The 24,925-nt window shown below is 36.1% G+C and overlaps 1 protein-coding gene across 2 annotated transcripts in view; it reads left to right on the top strand.

The window, feature by feature from the left end:
- The window catches only part of ptpn13 (protein tyrosine phosphatase non-receptor type 13), a 352,808-nt gene that overhangs the window by 303,521 nt on the left and 24,362 nt on the right, over window positions 1–24,925 (top strand). For both annotated transcript variants that reach the window (XM_028802295.2, XM_028802293.2), the window contains 8 exons: window positions 97–188; window positions 1,701–1,762; window positions 6,012–6,167; window positions 8,140–8,296; window positions 12,196–12,305; window positions 12,546–12,601; window positions 22,773–22,876; window positions 23,003–23,151. In XM_028802295.2, the coding sequence (XP_028658128.1) occupies window positions 97–188; window positions 1,701–1,762; window positions 6,012–6,167; window positions 8,140–8,296; window positions 12,196–12,305; window positions 12,546–12,601; window positions 22,773–22,876; window positions 23,003–23,151 (886 nt within the window). The remainder of the gene's footprint in view (window positions 1–96; window positions 189–1,700; window positions 1,763–6,011; window positions 6,168–8,139; window positions 8,297–12,195; window positions 12,306–12,545; window positions 12,602–22,772; window positions 22,877–23,002; window positions 23,152–24,925) is intronic.

Here is a 24,925-nt window from a genome sequence, read left to right as displayed (position 1 = left end):
TTGTGTTGAATTTTAGTCACAAAGAATTTTCGACATCAATAGATGGAATTTCTGTGGCAATCATTTTTTTGTACAATTTTTTTTTTCCTGCTTCAGAGATGGCCAGCCAGTAATTCCAGTAAAGAAAACACTAATGTCATTGAACAATAATCTTTGCACTCAGGTGAATGGATCTAGTATCATGAATGGTAAGTTTTCAAATACACATATTCACAGTCATTTGAAACATTCATTACATTTTAAAGGATGATCGAGTAGATAATAAACATCCATTGAAATTTATTGTATTATTAATGACAGGTAAGAAATAGATTGTTTTGAATATGATTTTAGTTAGTATTAAAGAGGTGTTGCTCTTTATTTGTTAACAGTAGATTTTTCTTAGTTTTTTTTTTTCTTGCTTTGCTGACAAGATTCCCATGAGTATCACTGAGCTGAGTGTGTGGCAGCGTCACTGTAATTCAATTAATACTTTGTCACTTCCAGAAAATTTTTAAAATTACTTGCGATTTTCCTGTAATTTTTGCTTTGCTGAATGAGTAATCACCACCTCTTCCCTAATGCAACTTGGCAAGGTTCTTAATGCAGTTATTTTTTCAGAGGTACAAATAAACTAGTAAAATGATGTAAAGAGTTAGCTGGCACCAGTGTAGCAAAGAACAGGAATGGGGCAGGGACTTGTGAGGCACAAGGGAAAAAGGTATATCCACACCAGGAATTAGGAGTAAATATCTGCTTGCCAGTGTGAAAAAGTATTAGCCACCAGAGGCTTTGTAAGATCAGTGAGTAGACCTCTGACTGAAGACACCAGAGTGATAGTGAGGTCAAAAGTGGCAGGATAACACAGGGTGGCAACAATGTAAGAAGCAGCAATGTTAACAGTTGGCACATGCAAAATATGAGGGGTTTGCCATGCCAACTGTTCAGTTTTAAACTGGAGCTGTGTTATATATTTAACTGAACGAAATGAGCTATATTTGACCAGCTAGCCAAGGTGGTCTTTGTTCACCGTCCATGTGGCTTACAGGATGCTACTTTGCTCTTGCTCTGTCTTGAGAATCACGCAGAACAGATACCAGTGTCATCCAGTTATTTTTATATTTTAAAATAATGAGGAGCACTGAGTTTATAATATTCTTATAAATAAAGTGTATATAAATATTTTACTAAGAAAATTTGCATTCTTTTGTTTAACTACTACAATTTTAAATATATATTATCGTTTTTCTAAACTCAGCATTTCTTGTAGGTATTTGGCAGAAGGCATAGATAATCATTAAAAAGGCATTAAGTCAAATTCTGCTTCATCAGATTCTGTGCCTGTCATCTGGAGCTAATATGTGACCCAGGTGCAAGTACTTACACTTAGGTTACTGATTAGATGATGCTAAGCTGTCAATTAATAAGTGATAATATGAACTTGCTCAACTTTTTTGAGATGATGCACTTTTTTCATATTATGTGATCATGTAAGTATAAGACTACATGGTTAATCAGATCTTCAGTAATTAATGTTCTCTTCTACTAATTTGACAGCTAAGGCTAGCTACAAGAAATGAATGAGTTAGCATTACACTGTAGACATTTTGGCTTACAAAAAGGCAATGCTGAAAGACTTTTGGAAAAAGAAAGAAATAAAAACTTTACTTGATTTTGTCTGCAAATCCTGACATCCTGAATGAGCTTGTTTATTATTTCAGGCTGTCGAAATAATGGAGAGAATAGAGAGTCTCAAGCACATTTTGACAGTCCTGTTTTTGAGGTGAGTATCACCAGTGAAATTGTGCTGAAGAAATAAGAAGTTGTATTTAAATAATATGTTCACTTTGGAAAAGCAATTGAAGTATATTTACCCATTTTTAACACTATGGGATTTTGTCTATTTCTCTTTGAACAGACAGTCAATATTTTTATTACACTATTCAAAGTGAATTTTTACTATGAAAAAGAATGTAAACAAAGCAAACCTAAAAAGGAATATGATACAGGTTTAAATAACGTCATAGATCAGCAGATCAAAAAACAAGCATGAGTATACCCAGGTATTCAGTGACAAGCATAGTGGCTAAGTACAGTGGAACCTCGGGTCATGACCGTAATTCGTTCCAAAACTCTGGTCACAACCCAATTTGGTCGTGTCCTGAAGTAATTTCCTCCATAGGATTGTATGTAAATACAATTAATCCGTTCTGGACCGTACGAGCTGTATGTAAATATATATATATTGTTAAAGATTTTTAAGCACAAAAATAGTTAATTATACCATAGAATGCACAGTGTAATAGTAAACTAAATGTTTAATTACTTCTTCTGGTCACTCCAGCTCCTTGATCGCTCAGCTGGATTGACCACTTCCTTTTGCCCCACCGAGTGTCGGCCAAAACAACCCTGCTTCGGCTCTCTCTCTCTCTCTCTCTTGCTTGCTCGCTCGCGCTCTCTCTCTCTCGCTCGCTCGCTGCACAGGGAGAGACTGAACATGTGCGGAAATCATCGACGTGTATGAACCGGAAGGGAAACTGGCTTGTTTGTCACCTGAGTGTGTGGTTGTGAACAGATGCAAAAGTTTGGCAAACTTTTTGGTCATAACAAGATTTGTACGTGGTCCGAGACGTTCATGACCCGAGGTTCCACTGCAGTTAGCTTTATAGCAATGAGGGCTGTGACCAGCCCAGAAACTGAAAGTGTGTGGATGTTAAGTATTCCACCAATGTAGTGTGAATTTTCTCTGAATTATCTCCTTTCTTTCCATTTCCCAAACAGGACCATGTTTGGTTACTTGGTAACTCTAAATTGACTTGGCATGAGTAAATGTTGGTTAATATGTGAGTGCATATTGCTATAGACTGGTGCCACATCTAGGTTTGATTCCAGCCTTGCACATAATGTTGTCAGGATAAGATTTGCCTCATTCTACCGATAAAGTGGGAGAAATTGGTTTAGAAAGTGGATAGAAGATTTAAGGTTTTTTATTTTTTCTTCAAATGTGCAACTGCATATCTGTACATCTTTTATAATAACATGTACTTTTGTAGGAGGGGCATGAAATAATGTGTGCAAAAAATTAACAAGTCACAGTCATGTGACAAGTACCTTCTTACTACTCCAAGGGAAACCTCGTTTGTGCTTGCAGGTAAATCTCAAACTAGCCAGTCAACTTCCAGATACAGTGGAATTCTTACATTACCAATTAACATACAATACATTGTCATTTTCTGACACAGTGATAAACAAGAATGTATTAAAAACAAAAAGTTCATTCTAATTAACAGAAAACACAAATCGGCTTACCTGGCATAGTCCTTACTCACATCAAAGTAGATGGGACTATATTTTTCAGGGTATTTATGCTCCCTGAAAGATGCATGTTATTTCATAATCATAGCTACCAGCTTGTAAGCACACACCTTAAAATAAGTGGAAAAGGACAAAAAGATTTAAACATGGAGAAAATTAGCACTTAGCCTGAAATTTAGCTTTTCACATAAAAGTAGCTATACAACTAAACTATGCAGAAAATTTATCATCAGAATATGAATTTACTTGGAATCAGGCAAAATATTTGATTTAATTTCAGACACTATAGGAGAAATCACTGTAAGACCATTTTCATGTGCAACTGTCCTAGCAGATAAAGTGAAAAGTCAGGCTTAAAATTCTACATAACTAAAAATTTGAAAGAATTTTTTAGTAAGAGAAATGTAATTATACAAAAGCAATGCTTATATGAGCAGAAAAAGGCTGCAGACTGGGTGCGATTCCAAATTTAGGAAAGGTCAATACTAATTTATTTTATTTGTTTATTCATTTATTTGTTTTGAATGAATAAATATATGAGCCAAAATGATAACACTGTATTAAGTATTGTGCTAGTGTGTCATTTTGCTTATCAGTTCACATAGGCTAATTAATAGTAGCTGGACAGTTCAGTCATAAAATAGAACATCCAGAATTTGTAAGCAACATTAAAAACATGGCAGTGAATTTGCTGACAGCACCGTCTGTTTCCCTGACTACAGGGATCTCATCCTGATTCCACTTAAAGATTGCATTTCAAATTGGATAGAGACACCTAGATTCTGTATCTGTTTTTGGATATTTTCCTAACTTTGACAAAGTTGCCAAGTTACCACTAACAAAACTCCATAGCCCTGTTTTTGCCAGAGGTAGCAGAGTGAATGAAGTTTTATTGAAGGGAGGAGAATAACATAAATACAATAGGGGAAGATCAAAGCGTGATAAAACGCCTGGTTTGCTCAACCAGTCAGTGAGTAACAATGTATTCAAAAATGTTTTAGTAGAAATAAATTGAATTGTTGCATTAATATTGTGTTCTCAAATTTTGTTTTCAGACCTTTAGACTCCACCAATTAATGTCTCTGTCAAAAGCATCATCAGATTGACCTTCAGAGTTATTCTGAGATTCAGTTTGCCCTTTACAGTGCCACACACCTTTAATTGACCACAGCAGTGATCTGTGTCTAGAGCTTCATTAAGCTATCATGCTGGGACCATTAAGTTGGTTCCAATGTTAATAAAGAGGAGGTTGATTACATTCTGCAGTCTTTGGGCTAATAGTAAGGAGCATTTTCGCCTCCTCCAGTATACCTATTGAAAGCCCAGAGTACATATTGTTTAATGATTAACATCTTATTTTTGATGAGATCTTTCTCTGTGACTGAATAAGGCAGAATCTGATTTTGAAAGATTATTATCCATTACTTAATGCTGAACTCTTGAATATTTGTGACAGGAGCATTGTTGGAACATTAAAGCTGTCTCAAATGTTAAATAAAGTAAAATACATAATCTGACTTTATTGTGATACAGTTCTCTCCTAGAAGTCATCGCTACTTTGCAAAATATTCTCCGTATTTAATCCAGTGAAAAAGTTCTTTCAGTATTTGAAAAGTTATTTCTGTTTGTTTTTGTCATAATGCTGCTTGTAATTGATTTCTTTTGCCTGTAACTGGTATTGAAGCAATAATGGTTTACCTTGTTCTCAACTCTTTTTTTTTTTTAATTCATAACAAAGTATATGGTAATTGTTACTTTATATTATGGTAAACAATTAGGGAATATGATTAACTATTGGGATTCTTGCCTTCACTGCCCCAGCTGCTTCACAGCTAATGCTAAGTTCTCTTGCTTGCTTGCTGCAATTTCACTATATTGCTCATAAGTAGGTGTATGCATGTGAAGCCTTGCGCATAAACCACAACGCAAAACTTGCACACTGTCAGTGACCAAAATGTATTTCTACTTGTTGTGGCCCATTTAATAGGCCTGTTGATATTCCCCTAGTCTGTAGGTGACTGTGCTTGGTCAATGTCGCATACCTAACAATTTCATAGCAGAGGAAGTGAGACTCTGCTAATGGGAGATAAGTTATGCCTGTTATTTCTGGCTTTAAGAGGGGAAAAAAGGAGAGGGTGGATTGTCAGACCCATTCATTAAGATTAATTGAAATGATGACATTGATGCTAAAGACTAAAGATCAGTACACAAGACTACTCCCATACCCGTCAAATATAAAATAAACTTGTACCACTGTTCTTACAGCAATTATTACATTGTTGTAATCCATGCTGATATACTGTATATACAGACTTTATTCTGATTTTTCCATCTAACATCATCTTTCAGTACAATAGTGTAGGACAAAGCTGTGAAGAGTACTAGAGAGCTCCTTTTTACTACTTTGTGAACAGATTAGCTTGAATGTTCTAGACGAAAACTTTAGAAACAACAAAGGAAGTATGTATTCAGCAGTAAATGACATAAACCTGATTATTGTGAGAAGTCTAATAATTAAAATTAAAAAATGGAAGTAAACTGTTCCTAAACTAGGTAATACTTGAATTGAAAGAGACTGTGAATCAGGAAGGAAGCAATGACAATTGATGTCTGATTTAAAAAAGAAGTCAAAAATTAAAACCCTAACAGTGCTGAATCACACGTTCAGACATTTGTCAGATGTTCTTAATGCTGTCCTTCCTGTTCTATTTTCACAGGGCAATATATTTGAATTACAGCTTGAAAAACCAGCTTCAGGAGGGCTGGGCTTTTCAGTAGTGGGTGGAGAAAATGGCATTTTTGTCAAGTCGATCACCCCAGGAGGTCTAGCAGATTTAACAGGAGAGTTGAAAGTTGGTGACCAGTTGTTGCAGGTAATGAAATGTTTTTTTACATGGTATAATACAGAGATGTCCATTCTTGGTCTTAGAGTGATTGGAAGTATTCCCTGCATGTTATCTTTAAAGCATGCCACCATGCTAAGTTACACTGCTGCATTTGTGGCTTCTGTTGAATTGAAAAAGGTTCTGGAGCTTGCATTTTGATTTCACCTGAAGTTTAATCAGTATAAGTTGCTATGATCTGTCTTTGTCTCTAAATAATTTTTTTAAAATATGTCCAAATGTGCAAGACCTGGGCGTTGCAGCTCTAACTCTGTACTAGTCATGTCCGTGCTTGTTCTTTATCAAAGTTGTTTTGTTTTATTAATATATGCAGGAACTTTAGTTGCAAACAGTTAGGTTGACTTGCATTGTAAATTGGCCCTCTGTGGGTGTGTGTGTTGTGTGTGTGCATGCTCATGTGTGGCCTATGAGAGACTTGCATCCCTTCCAAGACGCGGTCCGGTTTTCCATCCAATACAACAAAAAAATGGTAATTAACTAACTTATAGGGTGCCAGGAAAATTGCAAAAATTCAAAATGACAATATAAAACACTAGTGTCCCTGTATATCACTTGTTTATTGGGCCGCCTCTGCACTTTACTCCTTTTTTGACTATTTTCTTTGTGCTATGTTTTTGTGTCTTGTTGAAGCAATGTCACCCCTCACCAGGCAAGGCACATATTTCACATGCGAGGCACATCTCAGTAAGCCATTAACTGCTGAAAATGCCGTTTATCTTTATGAAAAGTCAAAGAATATCAAATGTCATTGCAACATTTCTATTTACTGATTGCATTATAATTTAAAAAAGGGATTGCTGCTCTCCAGGCAAAACATTCCTGATATACAGTAATCCCTCACTTATCGCGGGAGTTAGGTTCCAAGGCCGACCGCAATAACTGAATTTCCGCGAAGTAGGGACACTATATTTATTTAATTATTTAACGTGTATTTGGACGTTTTTAAACCCTCCCTGTATTGTTTACAACCCACCGTTTACTCTATTAAAAACAGGGACAACTGCTAAGCAATATGAAATCGGTACATAAGTTTACACTTACTGTATAGCGAAGTACACGTAGCAGCTTGTAGGCGGTCATGACGTCGTCGACCTTGTTGCAAAGATTCCTAAAGCAGATTCCATCCAGACTACTGCCTTATCACGTCCACTTGCAACTCGTTTTGCACCCTGGTTAAAGGACACTGCGGCCGTAGATCTTATATGCTTTTCCTCCTTTTTAAATAAAAAGAATCGATGTCCTGCAGCGGTGTAGCTGTTCCCTTCCTTCAACATATCCAAAACTTTTACCTTTTCTGCAATCATTTGCATCTTCTGTTGGTGCTTGGACACGGCCCCTGAAGCATTAGCACGTTAATGATGAATGAGTGAGATGAGACTTTCTGGTTAATGCAACACTCCGTCACTGAGCCAATCAGCAGCACACAGGAACTTAACTGCGTGCTCTGATTGGGTAGCTTCTCAGACATCCGCCAATAGTATCTTTTGTATGAAATCAACTGGGCAAACCAACTGAGGAAGCAAGTAAAAAGACCCATTGTCCGCAGAAACCCGCGAAGCAGCGAAAAATCCGCGTTATGTATTTAGATATGCTTACATATAAAATCCGCGAAGTCGTGAATCCGCGAAAAGTGAACTGCGAAGTAGCGAGGGATTACTGTATATTCCATTTTTTTAGGTTTTGCTGTCTTATTTTAATGGAGTAATGGGTCTTTGTGTTATCATCTAAGACACATGCACTTGCCAGAGTGATGTTTCTGTGTGGTACTAGGTGTTAATGATCAGTGATACACAAGTTGCAATAAAAGTTACAATAATATTCACCTAGTAAATGAAGTGTGTTACTCAATAAAAGAACTTGCTTTTCTGCCAATTTTCTAGTATTTTTTTATATAGTTCTGCACAAAACCACTGAAGATTACTGTCTGTGTCTATCTTTATAGGTGAATGGAGAGTCCATGAGAGGAGCATCTCACACCAAAGCAGTAACAACTATTCGGAAAGCTAAAGGACTTGTGAGGCTTTTGATATGCAGAGAAGCTGATCAGAACAAAAACTGTTATTCCCTAATGGATGTTGTCCAAAGTAATGGAGGCTGTGGTAAGGTCAAGTTTAGAAAATCATGCAGTATAGTTAACAACTCATTCTTATTAGACATTTAAAAAACTGACAGACTGGAGGCTATTAATGAAGTTAACTTTGGCATTCTAAAAATATATATTTTATGCATACTGTATGTATAGTTCTGCGTGTGTCAGAAGTGGCAGGACTAGCAGTAATGAGGCAGAAGTGATGTCAGGCTTCTTAACAAGATGTCTCCTCTGTTCTAAGGACAGAACAGATACTGTGCAACCCTGCTATCTTTCCCCTGTGTTTATCTTAATTGTAGCCTTATACTTGTGTGTATGATTCCATATACACTCTGTGTGTGTGTGTGTGTGTATATGTATATGTGTGTATATATATATATATATATATATATATATATATATATATATAGTGATAGTTGCCCGGACACCACCAGTCAGAAACCACTTCTTTATAAAACACACACGTTTATTAAACATTAAATAAACAATTCCACCACTACCCACAAAGCACAAAGCAATAATCACCCCAATATCTCAGTCCTTTGCCGCCTCTATCCTCCTCCAGGGAGCTTCGTCCTACTCCCGACTCTGGCTCAATGACTGTAAGGAGGCGGCCCCTTTTATTCCTGCCCGGATGTGCTCCAGGTGGCTAATGACGTCCATCCGGCAGCACTTCCTAGTGTGGCGGAAATGCTGCCCTTTGAACCGGAAGCACTCCGGGCGCCCCTGGCCGATCCCTCCACCATCTTGCCAAGTGTGGCAGAAGTAATCACATCCGGGTCTCCTAAGGCTTAAAGCGCCCCCTGGCGGTGGCCACGGTTCCCAATGGGTCAAATCCTCTTTGTCCCTTTCCCATGGTCCTCTTTTTATCCAGGGCGGTGGCCCCCTTCTGCCCAGGAAGCTATTAATGTCTCTTTCCGGTCCCTCCAGGCATCCCGGCCAGGTAATGACCGCAGTCGTCTGTGACAATATATATATATATATATATATATATATATATATATATATATAAATATATATATATATATATATATATATATATATATATATATATATATATATATATATATATATATATATATATATATAAATATATATATATATATATATATATATATAAATATATATATATATATATATATATATATAAATATATATATATATATATATATATAAATATAAATATATATATATATATATATATATATATAAATATAAATATATATATATATATATAAATATAAAATATATATATATATATATATATATAAATATATATATATAAATATATATTTTGTACTTGAACTACAGTATATGTGAGCACATTTTCATGTTCTATTAGCAATATTGATAAATATTGTAACACTAATATACTGCACAAGTGTGTCTAACACATATGCCTAAACCCTATATTGTGTGTGATGCAGTGTTGAGAGTTGTGTCGCATATATGTGACCGTATTTTTACAAATGTACTTTGCTCACAAACCTGTGGACCTGATCACTAATTCTAATGCGTGTGCATATTGCGGTGCTCTCTTGGATGTTTTATATTTGGTTCAGTATCCTTTTGTGTCCATGTTAAATGGAAACACTAAATCAATGCTCTAATGTAGTAGACCAACATTCTAGTCAGGTATGATTTCTAACTTCTTTCTAATGTTGCCAAAGATAGGATCTGTATTCATATAAATTTTAATAAACGTGTAAACTTTCAGAAAATTGAATCATTTGGAAAATGGATAATAGGTGATTACTTAACAAAACAAAATACGCTGAAAACCACTTAATCTAATTGAAGGCCACAGGTATCAGGTGTCCAATCAGCGCATCAGGCACAAGGCTGAAACTAACCCTAGACTAAGTGTCAGTCCATCACAGGGCATTTCAGTATCTTCCTAGAAATAAAGAAAATGGGGAATTCAGAATTTCACAACAGAGAAAGAGTGAGTAATTTGGTAAAATAAGTGTCATCCATATTTGCAAAATGCAGTGGTTTTAAACTTCATTTTTGTCATATGTATAAAATACACTATAAAATCTTAAATCTGAAAAAATATATTTAGCAGTTTTTTCATTATTTGGCTGATAACCAGGGAAAAGGCCAGTATATGATCCAGTTATTTTTCTCTTTCCAGTTGTTTTACTTATTAATGCTTTGGAGTTAACACTCAATTTTAGACCAATACTGAGAAAACATTGTTTCATCATGCTACACAAATTATACAGTATATGTATTGCTTTTAAATGTACACACAAAACCAGGTTAAGATGAATAGCTGTTTAAGGCAGAAACCTGGTTTCTTAAAAACTGAGAAACAAGCGTGGAACCTGTCTCTCCTAAGATTTTGCTGCTGAGCTTAGCACAGTAGGTTCAGCTAACCAACATATATTTATCGATTTCTGAAACAGTGATACAGATTATTTCAACCAGGAGAAGAAATAATGCAGTCACCTCAGCATTTGTCTCTGGAAATTGATCTTTGTGAATGTGTCCACCATTTCCAACCTGTGTTTGCTGGTGAATGCATGTGCAAAGCAAAGACTGGTAGGACAGAGTTGTTCTGAAAAAGTTTACTGAAGATGAATTAAGGGAAAACTTTATGATATCAAGAAATGCCTTTGTAAAATTATGCAGTAAGCTCAGAGATGTGATGGCCAGATGTACCTGGCTAACAGAGCATAACAGAAACTGCAACCCAGTTAAGAGTTTATACCACTAGCTACAGAACAACAGCACTAACCATTACTATTAGGCAAATCTAACATAAGTGTAGTTTATTTTTGATGTTGCATTTAATAGACCATACTAATTTTAAGAAGCTTTCTTTAAGGACACTTCTTTGTTTAAACAAATTTCATAACAGGTTACGCGACCCGAAACAAATAGGCATTGGGGCCCTTACAAAGTTTAGCTCTGTTTGTCTTTTATAATGGAGAGTAGGCTGTCATCTGTGTCCTTTAAAGTGAATCTTTTCTGACTCTTTTCGGCTTTGGGATGAATTTTAACTACTCAAAAGCCCACTCGTGTTTCAAAATTGAACCCTTGGGTATTTCCCTTTCATGGCACCTTTATAGGCATGCAAGGCAGCCCCTGTCAAGTGAAGTCTCTCTCTCTCTCTCTCTGTATGTGTGTGTGTATATATATATATATATATATATATATATATATATATATAGTGTATCGTGAAATAATCAGCCTCAACACAGAAAAAAGGTTTGGGCAGCCACCCATATAATTTCCCAGGCTGCAAAGGGGTTTTTTGTTAAATAGCACTGATGTGCATAGATTGGAGTCCAAGACTGAACTGAATTAATGTTCCAAAAATTGTGGCTTTAAAGGCCATGACCGAAAGTGACATGGTGGAACCGGAAGTGACATTTCTCTGGGTGCCGGAACCGGAAGTGACATTTCTCTGGGTGCCGGAACCGGAAGTGACATTTCTCTGGGTGCCGGAAACTGGAAGTGATGTTCTTCTGGGTGCCAGAACCAGAACTGACGTTTTACTGGGCACCGGAACCGGAAGTGATGTCTTTACGGTTGAACCAGGCAGGTTTTCCCATTTTTGGTCTGTAGTGAAAACAGGAGAGGGTTTAGTGCACCCCGTCACCCCTTGGTCTAGTGTGGAATTATCTTCACTTGGTCCATACAGCTCCCTCCTACTCACAAATGTGAGACAGTATGTGTATGTGTGTACCATAGTTTATCAGTGAAAATGACTAATAAATGTGAAACGTTTGAAATATTGCATCTAACTCTTGATCCCACGCTAAAAAAAAAAAAAAAACTTTTATTTTTTTATTATTTTGCAGTCATTAACAATACTTAATTCTCAACACTTCTCCTCAATCTATCCCTGCTTTGCTTTGGATGTTCATTTGAAAATGAACATGTTTGCTTATCTTCCAGATTGTGATTCCCCTTTTTTGAAAGAAGATGTGAAGGATGAAGAAGATGCAGCTACTTTGTCAGAAGACACGGACTGCGATGGTTCTTCTCTGCCCGAGGACTCTCCAGAGGTAGCATGATTTTAAAAGTGTGACCTATTTACACCCTTGTTTCTGTAAGTTAAAGTAATCAAAAGATGGAAAAGATTTTGTGAGCTCCAGCTGGAAGCTTGAGAGTATCGGCACCAAAGGCTTAAAAGTAAATATTTTTGGCCAAAAAAAGTTTTTATCTAAACTTCAGCATTGAAAATAAAAAATAGACAAAATATATATGTATTATAGAATAAAAATCTTCAAATTATGTTTTTTTAGACATCAAGAGCAAATGACTGCAAAGAAGAGAGTGTGGAAATTTCTGCACCACTGAGGTAGGATGTTAAGCATGAAAATTAGATGTTGAATTTATATGTAATGCATTTATAGCTTAGTTGAAGTCTCTAAGCAGCACAGACATTTTTTTTGGAGTCGGCACTTTAAGAAAAAAACGTTTCAGTTGAGGCATTATAGGTCTATCAAAGATTTAAGATGTAGCTGACCTGTTTTAATATTTAACTTAGTGCTTACTTAAGTCCATCACTTGGTCACTCTGCTTAACATTAATCTTTTTAAATTTTCTTGCAAGGGTTTAAATAAAATGATCTTATCCAATAATTAAGCCTTAATTTATCATTGTTATAAATCAGCCCATTAAACATTTTTAGAAACAGATTGAGTGTGCTTAAGATGATTCACTCATTTACAGTAGTTAGTTTTGTGTGTTTTTTTGATTGTTTATTTAGCATTATTGAAACAATGTATTCTGATGTTGTTTCAGTTCTCACATATTAAAAGAAAAATCTTTATCTCAGTAGTGACAGGGGCACTTGAGAACAAAGGTGGAAACAATTGAGAAAAAAATTTAGGACAGACAATTTAATGCCCATCATTTACCAGGTTGACCTTTTGTGTTTGAATCCATTAAAATTAATTAGAGCCAGGATTAAGTTGGACATAAAAAATATGTCTAATTAAATGTTTTTAAAAATAGTAAAGATGAAAACACATCACTTAATTTAATTTACATTTTTTCCTATACTCACAATTCTCTTGGTCTAGAAGCACTTACTAATAATTAAAAATTAATAAAAAAAGGCAAAGAACTGTATTGCAGTGTATTCTGCAAGATCAAAAATGGCATACAAATAGGCAAACATAGAGAACACAGAAAAATGTACTGTGAGTCTTTAAGCAAAAGTATTAAATGAGATGTTACTAAAGGCTGCAAAACAAATACTCATGGCTCTGCATGAGCAGCCCACTTCATTTAAACTCTTCTAGATATTTTATAAGTATCTTCCTTTGACTTCACCTTTCTTTTACTCATATCTCTCTGTTATTGTAGACTACTTAACCTTTATAAAATGAGGACACAAATTAAGGGGACTGCTTGTTAAAACATCATTGAAATTCAATAACTGCATTGCTCAAGTAAAGTGCTAAAATTAATCTGAAACTTTGAGCCTTTCTAATTACAATTAACTTTTCCACTTTCTTAAAGTACAGAACGCCAAATCCAAATAGTAGATGCCCAGAGTGTGTGAGAGGCTGTCATTGTTTGTCTCATAAAAATGACAAAAGATCAACTTCTTATAAGCCTATTGCTTTTGGTTTGAAAAACAAAGAGATAAAAGTCAGTGCCAATCTCTAGCCAAAGGAAATTGTGTAATTAAAGCCATCCATGGTTTTACATCAATAAAACTAATTAATATTGTAAATGAGAAAGTATACAGTAATTAATAATTGCACTGGGTGTCCTCAGCATATAAATGAAAATTACTCCTGTGTTTCTGAATTGTATCTCCATTGATAGCATGTATTGAGAAAGCAGAATCTGTTCCAGCACTATGCCTTTAGGCACTTTTTGTATCCTGAAGCCAACAGTACTTTCCTTGTGAGTTGTGAGTGTTTTTTTTTTTTTTTTTACCCTGTGGGTCTAAAGCAGGCTTTCCTAACATTGGTTGTGAATGGCATTTCAGGGTGTGCAAAAAAGAGGAAGGCGGTGTCGGGGTTCACCAAAATTGAGTCAGGCGCATTATCTGACTTTATCATGGTGCAGTCTGTGTCTTGCAGTGTGCAGTCATTTGTAGGTCATTCATTAGTCAATGATACTGTTCTATGATATGAAGAAAATCAGGTATTGCAAACACAATTGTCACATATGAATGAGGTGCAGAAATGTACATTCTTGTGGTTTCTTACTGTGGGCGGTGCATTCATAAAAGCGAGTAACTTTTTTTTTTAAGAGAATGGAATTTGGATCTTGCAAAGATTTGTTGAGAAGGGTGAGGTCTAGTATTGATTTCTGTGCAAGCCCTGATGATGAAACATTACTGATTTTGAGGTTGGTTTGACATTTTTGTGAGATGGGGACAAGGGGAACTAAATTGTATGCAATACCTGCTGCTTACCCTCAGCCCAACTCCTAGTGGCAGTCCTAGCAGTAGCACAGCAATTTTAACTGTGCAACACATCTGTTTTTGAACTGCATTGCAGGTGTTATTGGAGAACAAAGATCATCAGCTGTATTTCATTGTTTTGTGGAGCTCCAGCACCCATTGCTTCACAAGGGTCTCCAATCTCCCATGCTCCTCAATCATTGATCATTTGTCATTTCCTTTCGGCATGTGATGCTTCACAGGATATCCCTAATCCCAGATCGTCATTTGAATGTGTAAACTTCACAGGGGACACATTTACAAGATTCACCAACCACAGTTTTAATTACAGAATACAATGAAAAGGTCTGAAATCATTCTCTTTTAATTTCTGCTGGAGATATGCCTTTCTTTTCTTATACTCTGCCGTTTGTCTCCATGCACAGCATGACTCCCCAGATTCTCTTTACTCTTTCTTTAATGTAAAAGACAATATTACTGTTTTTTAACTCACCAAAACTCTAACAGCTCTCTGTTGTGAGGAAGTTCTCACAGCAAGAAAGACACATGAGATTCTTTAACTACCATAATAATTAAGGTTTAGAGAGCTACAGGTGAAAGCAACAAGCAAATGTCAAAACACAAAATTTCAGAAAACATTTAACAAATGGGAAGAAGAATTCACATTCACTAAAATAAACAATATATCCCTATGTCTGTTTTGTCAGAGAAGTATAGCAAAACCAAAATGTGCAAATATCCAGAGTCACCAAGAAAGCTGTTCTGATGACTTTAGAAAGTGATATCCCCCTCAGGGAAATTGAGTAAAGGATGAAGTCCACTCAATTCTGGAAAGCCTACATGGCCCGCAAAATTTACTGCAATGCAAAATAAGAGAGAGTAATTGTATCACAGAAGCATGAAATAAAATAGTGTGGAACGCTGTAAAGAGCCACAGGCTTTTTACTGAAGGTGAACTATTAAGAAATGTTTCTTGGAGTGTAGTGAGTCTCTTTGCAATTATTTTAAAAATAAAGACGATATCATTGGTCAGATATCATAATTGCAACTATCTGATTTTATACTAGCCAGTATAGCTGATTTAATTTTCAATAATCTTTTTGAAAGTAAGTCTGGCCATCAATGAGTCAACTGATGTATCAGACATGACACAAGTAATAATGTGGGTGGGCTTTTTTAATGGCACGGATCCTGTAGAGGAAATGCTCACATTTCTCACACTTCAAGGCCAAAAAAGAGGAGAGGATATTTGTTTGGCTCTGTGCAATTTTTTAAGGGACTGGAAAATAAAATTAACCTGAGCAAACTGGTGTCAGTTACCACCGACAGTGCTCCATCAATGGTCAGGAAGGAGAAGGGTCTTATAGCATTACTGAATAACAAAGCAGTGGTACCCAACTTTTTTACATATCCCAGCATTCTCCATCAAGAACAGTTATGTTGCAAACTGAAAAAAGGAAATCTGAAGGTGACAATGGAAAACGTAGTTAGGACAATCACTAAAGCACCAACAGTTTTCAGACTTTAGTGGTGGAATATGAAACGCACTATCATGACCTTATTACTACATGTTGAAGTCCAATGGTTAAGCTGAGGTAGCATTTTATTAAAGTTTATTGATTTGCTCTCAATAATGCAAGTTTATTCAGCAGGGGAAGCACACTGATCTGCTGTATGACAATGATGAAAAATTCATACTGGATGTTGCTTTTCTCACCAACATCACAGGGCATTTAAACTCACTAAATCTGAAGTTACAAGAAAACAAGAATGTTGTTCCTGTTCTTGTTAGTAATGTTTAGGCTTTACAGGAAAATTTACTTCTCTATCAAGAACAGCTTCAACAAGACGATTTTACTTATTTTCTGTGCCTGAGTGTTTGAGTAGATCATCTGTGCAGCATTGCTTTCCATCCAGCAGAGTTCACAGATTATTTTGTTAAACTTTCAAGGGAATTTAATGGTCGTTTTGATGACCGAAAACCACTCATCCCAATGATTTGTGCAGTTGAAAATCTATTCAGTACTGAATTAAAATCTGCTTTGGAACTTTTGAAGATGGTTGGTGTTTCAAAAGCCAGGTTTGAAAATTAGTTTATTGATTTGCAGAGTAACTCCATTTTACAACTTAAATATAAAGAGAAATCAGTTTTAAACTTACGGATGCATTATGTATCAGGCAGAGAGTATGATGCTGCCCTAACTTGTGCAAAGAAAATAAAAAAAAAATTGACCAGTTTTGCATCACTACTTGTGCTAAAGTGCATTTTCAGCAATGGAGATTACCAAGTTCAAACACTGCAATTCCCACACTGACAAACTTCTCACTGACTGTCAGCATGCTGCAAGAACTTTAGATCAACTTGACAGAAAGAAATTGGTCAGCAAAATGCAATCCCAGTCTTCACATTAGACAAGTCTACAGTATGTGTTTTTTATTTTGTATATAGTACTAGCCATGTACGCCCAACTACGTTGCGCGTGTTAAAGTTGTCTGTGAAGGGCTCCCTGTTTAAACGCGGCTGCCAGTCATGAACTGGACCTTTCGTCGCACAGCATTATGATTTTTTATAAGGGAAACAAAATTACAAAAGAAAACCCTTGGACATTGATTCGATAGGAACGGCCTACTCGGAATCACTGTCCAAAAAGTAATTATGTGGTGGTGTATTTCTGCTTCTCTCCGTTCACAGTCCGTCTCGTTTTCACGACACTGTCGTTTCCTCTCACGATCTCTTCTCAACCTTTCTCCAATCTCGCAGGTTGCTTTGTGGCAATCCAAAGAGTAAGGCAATATACACGGAGCAATGGTTATAAAAGGGGGACACATAGGTATCCAGGCTCTTTAAAGCATAAATAGGGATCACTTCAGTGACATGTGAGCAAGCCACAGTACAACTGTGAGACGCGCAGCACTCGCCGGCTACAACGTAACAATAATAATTTCCGGAATGTGCTGTTACGTTGTCATTCATTTTACCCACTGTCTTTCTTTCATTCATATGTTACGTAGGCACGTACCTTTTATCTTCGGCAATCTCATTCTCTAACCAGGCCTCAGGAACTAACCAGCGTAACACTGTCCACCACCCCTTTCGTTATTCCGGCACATTGTTGACATCCGTGAGTAACAACAACGTACTAAACTGGAAGGTGGTCTACGCATGCGTGGAATTTGCGGACAAACAAAGATCAAGATCCAAATGAAGATTATATATAAAGATTAGTTAATTTAAAGCACAACAATTTGTTTAGTTTGAATGTCTTGTGTTTTGAGGTGTGACTGGAGTACTACAGCCTTCAGTAGTATAAGCCTGGAGTAGATTCTTAATGCAATGCTTATGTTTTAGCTGTCTCTCTACTGCCATCTAGTGCTTCTTCTTCTAATTCATTCGCGGACAAACAAAGATCAAGATCCAAATGAAGATTATATATAGAGATTCTATTAAATGCACTTTAATGGACATTCGAGTTATCATTGAAAGTAACTACGGATCACATTTTTTCACAATAGAACCAGGTGTTATCTTATGTTTGCTCAACTTTAAATAAAGTGCTAATTGCTACATTTATTATTCTTTTGAATTTGGGATTGTCTATTAAAGTTAATCCCAAATGTAAAGAAAATGTGTAAATTTGTTGTTTTAAAAGATTTTAACTTAAATCTTTAGGGAGCAACTAACACCAAAACTCTCAGAAAATGTTAACTTGCTTTGCATTGGGCGGCACGGTTGTGCAGTGGTAGCGCTGCTGCCTCGCAGTTAGGAGACCCGGGTTCGCTTGGAGTTTGCATGTTCTCCCCGTGTCTGCGTGGGTTTCCTCCAGGTGCTCCGGTTTCCTCCCACAGTCCAAAGACATGCAGGTTAGGTGGATTGGCGATTCTAAATTGGCCCTAGTGTGTGCTTGGTGTGTGGGTGTGTTTGTGTGGTTCCTGCCTTGTGCCCTGTGTTGGCTGGGATTGGCTCCAGCAGACCCCCGTGACCCTGTGTTCGGATTCAGCGGGTTGGAAAATGGATGGATGGATGTTTTGCATTGTGGCCCTTCAGTCAGGGTTATTCCCAGGTTTTGGCCCCTGAAGTACATGAAGTACTGACGTAAAGGGAATATTACAACCAAATTGCCTTTAAGCTTAGAAAAGTAGATTCTAAAAAAATGTTTTTTTGGGATCAGCTAATTTACTGATCACCAATTAAGTCATTGGGGATAAAAATCTACTGATCTTGGTCGTCAGCTGAAGAAGGAGAATCACTACCAGACTTAATCTTTTTTACAGCCAAATGTTAAACCTTTTTTCTGTTGTCAATTTATATTTACTAAGATGGTAAATACAAAGGATGACATGGTGTGTGATGCAGAGCTACTGGAACTGCAGGCTGACTACTCAGTCAGTAATTTAGTGGTGTCTATTTTATAAATGAGGTCATGTGGTAGAAATAAATTAGAAATACATTAAAGAAAGAAATTTTGTCCTCAACTATGACCTCTTTGAGTCAAAATTCAGACAGGAGGAAGCTTGTTCATGTGTCTTTAATTTCCATTCATGAAGGTGGAGCACCCTGTTACAAAAGACAGAGATTCATACTTATAAATAACTGAATTTACATAACAGTGCTGAATGATTGCTTAACACTAGAATTACCAGAGCCTACGAAAAAACTCACAGATCCAGCCCACCTTAAATCGCTTCTTAAAACCGTTCTCACCTTTCCGCCAGCGTCTTTTGTCATCTAAATGTACTGATAAAGACAAGCTGCCAGCAGCCGGATATTCCATCCCCCCAACGACTTAGAACGTAAACAAACTTTTCCCAGCTCATGCCTTGATTGATTATCTGGGAGTGAAGTGGAGTTTTAGAGTGGAAATAATAGATTGTTATTTGGAACACACGCATTTCATATGTGTTGCATTACTACAGTAATCTGTGTAAACACATTGTTAAAACAGAAACGTTTTTTTTATTCTAGTAGCAAATGACAAAATGTAGGCATAAACTATATAATGTATGAAGCCTGAAGTCCAAATATCAAAGAAACACTTTCACAAAAGGTACAAAAAAAAGCCACCTCCAAAAAAAGCCGCCTTAGTGTGTAACATTGACACTCATTAACTATCACTGTTTCTGTGGCGCAACAGTATCAGTCACTGACTGGGAATCCAAAGGTCATGAGTTCAATCCTGCACAACTCCCTTTTGAGTAGTGTTCTTATTTTCACTATTTTAGAATAAAAAGATACATTTGATTTCAGTCTGTAACAGCCGGTGTAATTTATGATATTTGTAAAGGTTAGCTTTGTTTATTTTTTTTTTAAATTCACTTTTCATTGTCTCAGTCGCGTTCAGGATCCTTCCCTGCCACCTCCCCCATCTGACACTGCTGTTTTCACATAAAGACGAGCTATAGCTCTGCAGTGTATCACGATACATACAACCGCGTGTTTTTTTTCTCCCAATATTGCCAGTCCCCACGTGTTGCTGTATGCTGTTTCTTTTGTACTCCAGGACATGCAGAAGAAAGCATAGTAAAGAGCAGTAACTTCAGCGCTATATGCAATCATCAGACACTCCCCATCTGACACTGCTGTTTTCACATAAAGACGCGCTATAGCTCTGCAGTGTACTTGTGACTGCATTGTCGTACCAATGCTTGCGAACTGAAGTGTCTGCATGCACTTTTCGTGGCATTATACGTGTATTTTTTGAGCATGCCCATGTAGCTCAAACACTGGAACATATGTTGATGTAAAAGTATAACAAAACAAGTGCACTTTTATTCAAGACTATAACCGAAGAAAAAAGAAAGCAAGTTACAGTAGGCGGTTGATATGACAGCTTGCGTGGTGGAATGCTAAGAACTGCTGATTTCCATTCTGTGCTATATAACTGTTAACATTTGAATCTGATGATTGCATATAGCGCTGTCTTATTCAGTGTGCGCAAGAACATGCAGGTGGCCAGTTGCTGCGTGCTACAACGCACATTTTAAAAAAAGAAAGAGACAAATATATGTGACGTTTTGAAGAAATCATTTTATGAAGCGAATAGTACCAATCAGAAAACATTGTCGAAGTAATGCAATATTATTTGAAAACAAACAGCGTCAGATCGGGTGTGAAGTTATACTGGCGCTGTTTGAGTCAGATCAGAAGCTGAATAAGCTGAAAAAGCTCCTGTTCTGACTCTAAGTAAAAAAGCATGAATTAATCAACAGAAATAACCGCGATTGACATTTTAAACTTAACGATTTACAGTGCATACCAATTTATAAATTTTATGTCCGTTTGAGGAAAAAAAAAAAACACTTTCTTCAAAGCTGGGAATCAAACTCACGTCTCTGTAGCACGGTAGGGCTGCTATGCCCAAAGTCGGCAAACCGTAGTGTTAAGCCACGAAAGCTGTTGTATCATCCTTGAACCTTTTGTGAAAGTGTTTATTTGATGTTTGGACTTCAGGCTTCACAGATTCTATAGTTTATGCCTACATTTTGTAACATTTATTACTAAAATATGAAAAAGTTTCTGTTTTAGCAATGTGTTTACACAGATTACTGTAGAAATGGAACACGCATGAAATGCATGTATTCCAAATAGCGATCTATTATTTCCATTCTAAAACTCCAGCAGTTCAGTCACTCCCAGATAATCAAACAAGGCATGAGCTGGGAAAACTTAGTGAGCGTTCTGTGGCGGTGGGGGATGGAATAGCCGGCTGCTCGCTGCTCGTCTTAATCGACACATTTAGAAGACAAAAGAGAGGTGAGAACGGTTTTAAGATGGGCCGGATCTACAAGTTTTTTCGTAGACTCTGGCAATTCTAGTGTTAAACACCATCTTAACATGTACTGTGATTGGTTTATTGGCGTACAACATCTGACTTTTCACTCTGATTAGTTCATTGGCTTATAAACCCAAATAACATACCCAAATAAAAGTCTTACTCTACTACATTCTTCTCCTTCTCCATATCTCTTAAGTTTAGTTCTTACCCTTTTGTAGAAAACTGTGTACTTGACAACTATTAAGTCTTACTGGGTCCATGAAAGTACATCACATCAGCATTCCACCACCTGAAACACTTTGTCTTTTTAATTAACCATTTCATCCGTCTCTTCATGCTGTTTTCTAAGACCAATATAATATTTCTTCTTTAAAATACACTGCACACAAAAACACTCCATGCACAAACTAAGTTATCCTTAAGTAATTATATTATTCACTTGCAGTCACAGCTATTAACATTAAGTAGACTTTTTTTCAGACCATTTGGATTTTATTTTTGATCATATTAGCTGCTGTTCCAAATAAAATTCAAGTTAATATTTTCATCTATTAATCTCACATAGTAGGCAAAGCAATCCTTGTCCAAAGATATCTTATGAACTTTAAACATTTCAGCACATGTAGAGCAGTAAATATGCGTCTTTGTTGAAATCCACCTACACTCTGATTTATGGCTTTTTGAATTAACATTAGTACATTTTTAGTGTACCTCATGCAATGATGAATTTCTTATGTCATTTGCTTTAAGACTTGTAATTTTATCTGAGGGCTGTTTCACTTGTAAGTGGTAGATGCTTGTCATTTGATTTATATTATTATTAGTACAAGCTCAGTTTTTGAGGTTTTATGTCAGTACATCCTAAACTATTATTATTTAAATTCAATCATAGTTTTGGTTCTAAATTGACTATTTTTTGGCAAATAAAGGAGATTTGCATTGAACACCCAGTTTTCAGTTATGTGTTTTTTTTTCAATAAGGACCAGTCAAGCACTACCTGACATAAAAATATTAAATTATAAAGCCTGTAATTGATAGTTTTTGGTTTTTTTGTTTGTTTGTTTGTTTTTAATCTTGGTCACTGTCATGTTTTCTTTAGATTTAAATATTTTTCCTACTGCACACTCATCATTTCAACTGTTTCTGGCTGCCCCATTTTATTTCTGTATTTACTTTGCATGATATGCAGACATCCTGCATATGTTATATTGCAGTTCAGATGAAATTTGTCATTTTTTTTTTCTACCAAGAAGTAAAAGTGTAAAATTGATGTGCTTTATTTGAAGTGTACTCATCGATCATGTTTTTTTCTTTACATTCTGCTTTGAAGGAGTTATCAACAGATGCCCACAGGAAACACAGAAGAAGATGAAATTACTTGGGGGAGTGATGAATTGCCAATTGAATCTTTTCAAAACAAGGGTTTGGATGAAGGTAAGTCAATGAATTAATTCAGCACCATCCATCAACCCTGTTTACACTATTTACTAATTGTACTGTTGTATTGAACGACAAGAACAAAGGACAAGATGGTTACTGACTTGCCCTGTGCTTTGACAGATGAACTCATAATTAGCCCTGATGAGCTTGCTTCACTGCCTCTTGTCAAAGTCATTCCTGATGGCCAGTTTACAGGAGCTAACTTGAAGTCTGTTATTCGGATGTTAAGGGGCCTGTTGGAGCAGAATGTCCCCTTAGAAGAGTTTGAGGTAGGCTTGACATTTCTTACTTTGATTCTGTCTTTGTCTTGATTAGAATTGCTCTACAAAACTTCAGTATGTTCAAGACTGCTTTACGGTTCCCATAACCAAATTACATTGAAGTTATTACATTTATATTTTATAGCTACCATTTATGGTATAAGATTTACAACAATTATAAAATGTACACACGCTGCCTGTCATACCTAAATGGAATTATGAGTTTAGTGGATTTTATAGCTTTTTGAGGTCTGATGAATTTGGGAATATTTGACAACTAATGGATCACTAGTAGAAAACAATGGAATGTATATTCAGGATGGAAAACGGGTCATGTGGTTGATGTATGGGCATTGGATAAAATATTGAACATCTTCACATTTAGGTTATGTCCACACTACCAAGTTTTTAATTTAAAAGTGGAGTTTTGAAAACAAAAGCATCCCTGTCCATACTAAAATGCCTGAAAGCACATATGACATAGACCTTCGCCTACATTGGGCATGCACGCAGGTGTAGTGAAACATTCAAAGCCCCATGAAAATCAGATTCCTGTGTGCTTTATGCACTTTCAAAACTATTGGTGCATATTGGTCACTGATAGCAAGTTCACATCCTAGAAAAAGAAAGAAATTCTTAAAGGAGCCGTAGCCAATTGCCCCCGTGTCATGTTAATGTGCTGATAAGTTGACAGTAAAAGTCTTCAAAACTGGTGACAGTCATCTTACCTTTAAATAAAAACAAATCAAATGTTAAAGCAACTTTTAGAGCTAAATACTTTTTTTATGTTCCTTGGAGCACATCTTGTACCAAACAACAAGCTAACTCAGTCCAGGAATTAATAAATGTGTGCATCTATATCTTTACTTTATTACATTGTCCTTTTTGTCTCTCTATGTCCTGTATGAGATGGTGGCATTCTACACACATCACTTCATTAAGCACATTGTTATTCATTTTCTTGTGGAATGCTCTCCTCCTTACTAAACAGAATCAGTTTAAGTGATAAATGTTGATTAGAGGCTGTCAGCTGAGTTATTTACAATTTGAATTTCATGAGACTCACGACCACAAAGTAATTTGCTTTATACACATGTATGCAGCATTCAAGCTTTACAAAGCACATACAGGTATGCAGCACAACAGGTGTTAAAGAAAGTAACTCTCTTGTGCCCGTTATGTTGGAAAATCTTTTTATTCTGTGAAAAGTAACCAATCAAGGAATGAGTCATTGTAATAAGCAGGATCAAATCAGGAAAGGACCTTGAAATAAGCACGAACCAATCAGGAGCACAAAAGAAGTATCGTTTTCTAAAAAACGTGTTCACGGCAATCCACACGAAAATGCTGACGGTATGTTTTCAGAAGTTGCAGCTCTGGAGGGCATTTTTAAAAGTCTTCATTTTCAGGGGCTGAAAACAAATGGGTAGTGTAGACAAAAGGTGAAAACATAAACAAATGTATGTGTTTTTAAATGAAAGTGTATTAGTGTGGATGGGGCCTTAGATATCTCGATGAGCTAAATTGATTAAGTGGCATCCTATTGTTAGTCATATCTTTAATGTCAAATGTTAATCCCTTCCTTCTTCCATACAATTGATAAATTGATAGTTTATTTAAAGGTGTTTGATATTTAAAGGCTGAAACTTTGATGAAAGAACATTGACAGTTTTGTTTAGTATGTTAATAAACTAAATTCTTTACTTTTGTGGTGTTTATTATTATTATTATTATTATTATGTGCCTTAAATTATTTTTGAAGCATTTTTTTAACCATAATGTT

The sequence above is a fragment of the Erpetoichthys calabaricus genome, chromosome 5 (genome assembly GCF_900747795.2).
Source record: "Erpetoichthys calabaricus chromosome 5, fErpCal1.3, whole genome shotgun sequence".
In the NCBI taxonomy this organism is placed as follows: Eukaryota; Metazoa; Chordata; class Cladistia; order Polypteriformes; family Polypteridae; genus Erpetoichthys; species Erpetoichthys calabaricus.
Note: the sequence above shows the minus strand (reverse complement) of the source record. Positions and strands in the feature narration are given on the sequence as shown.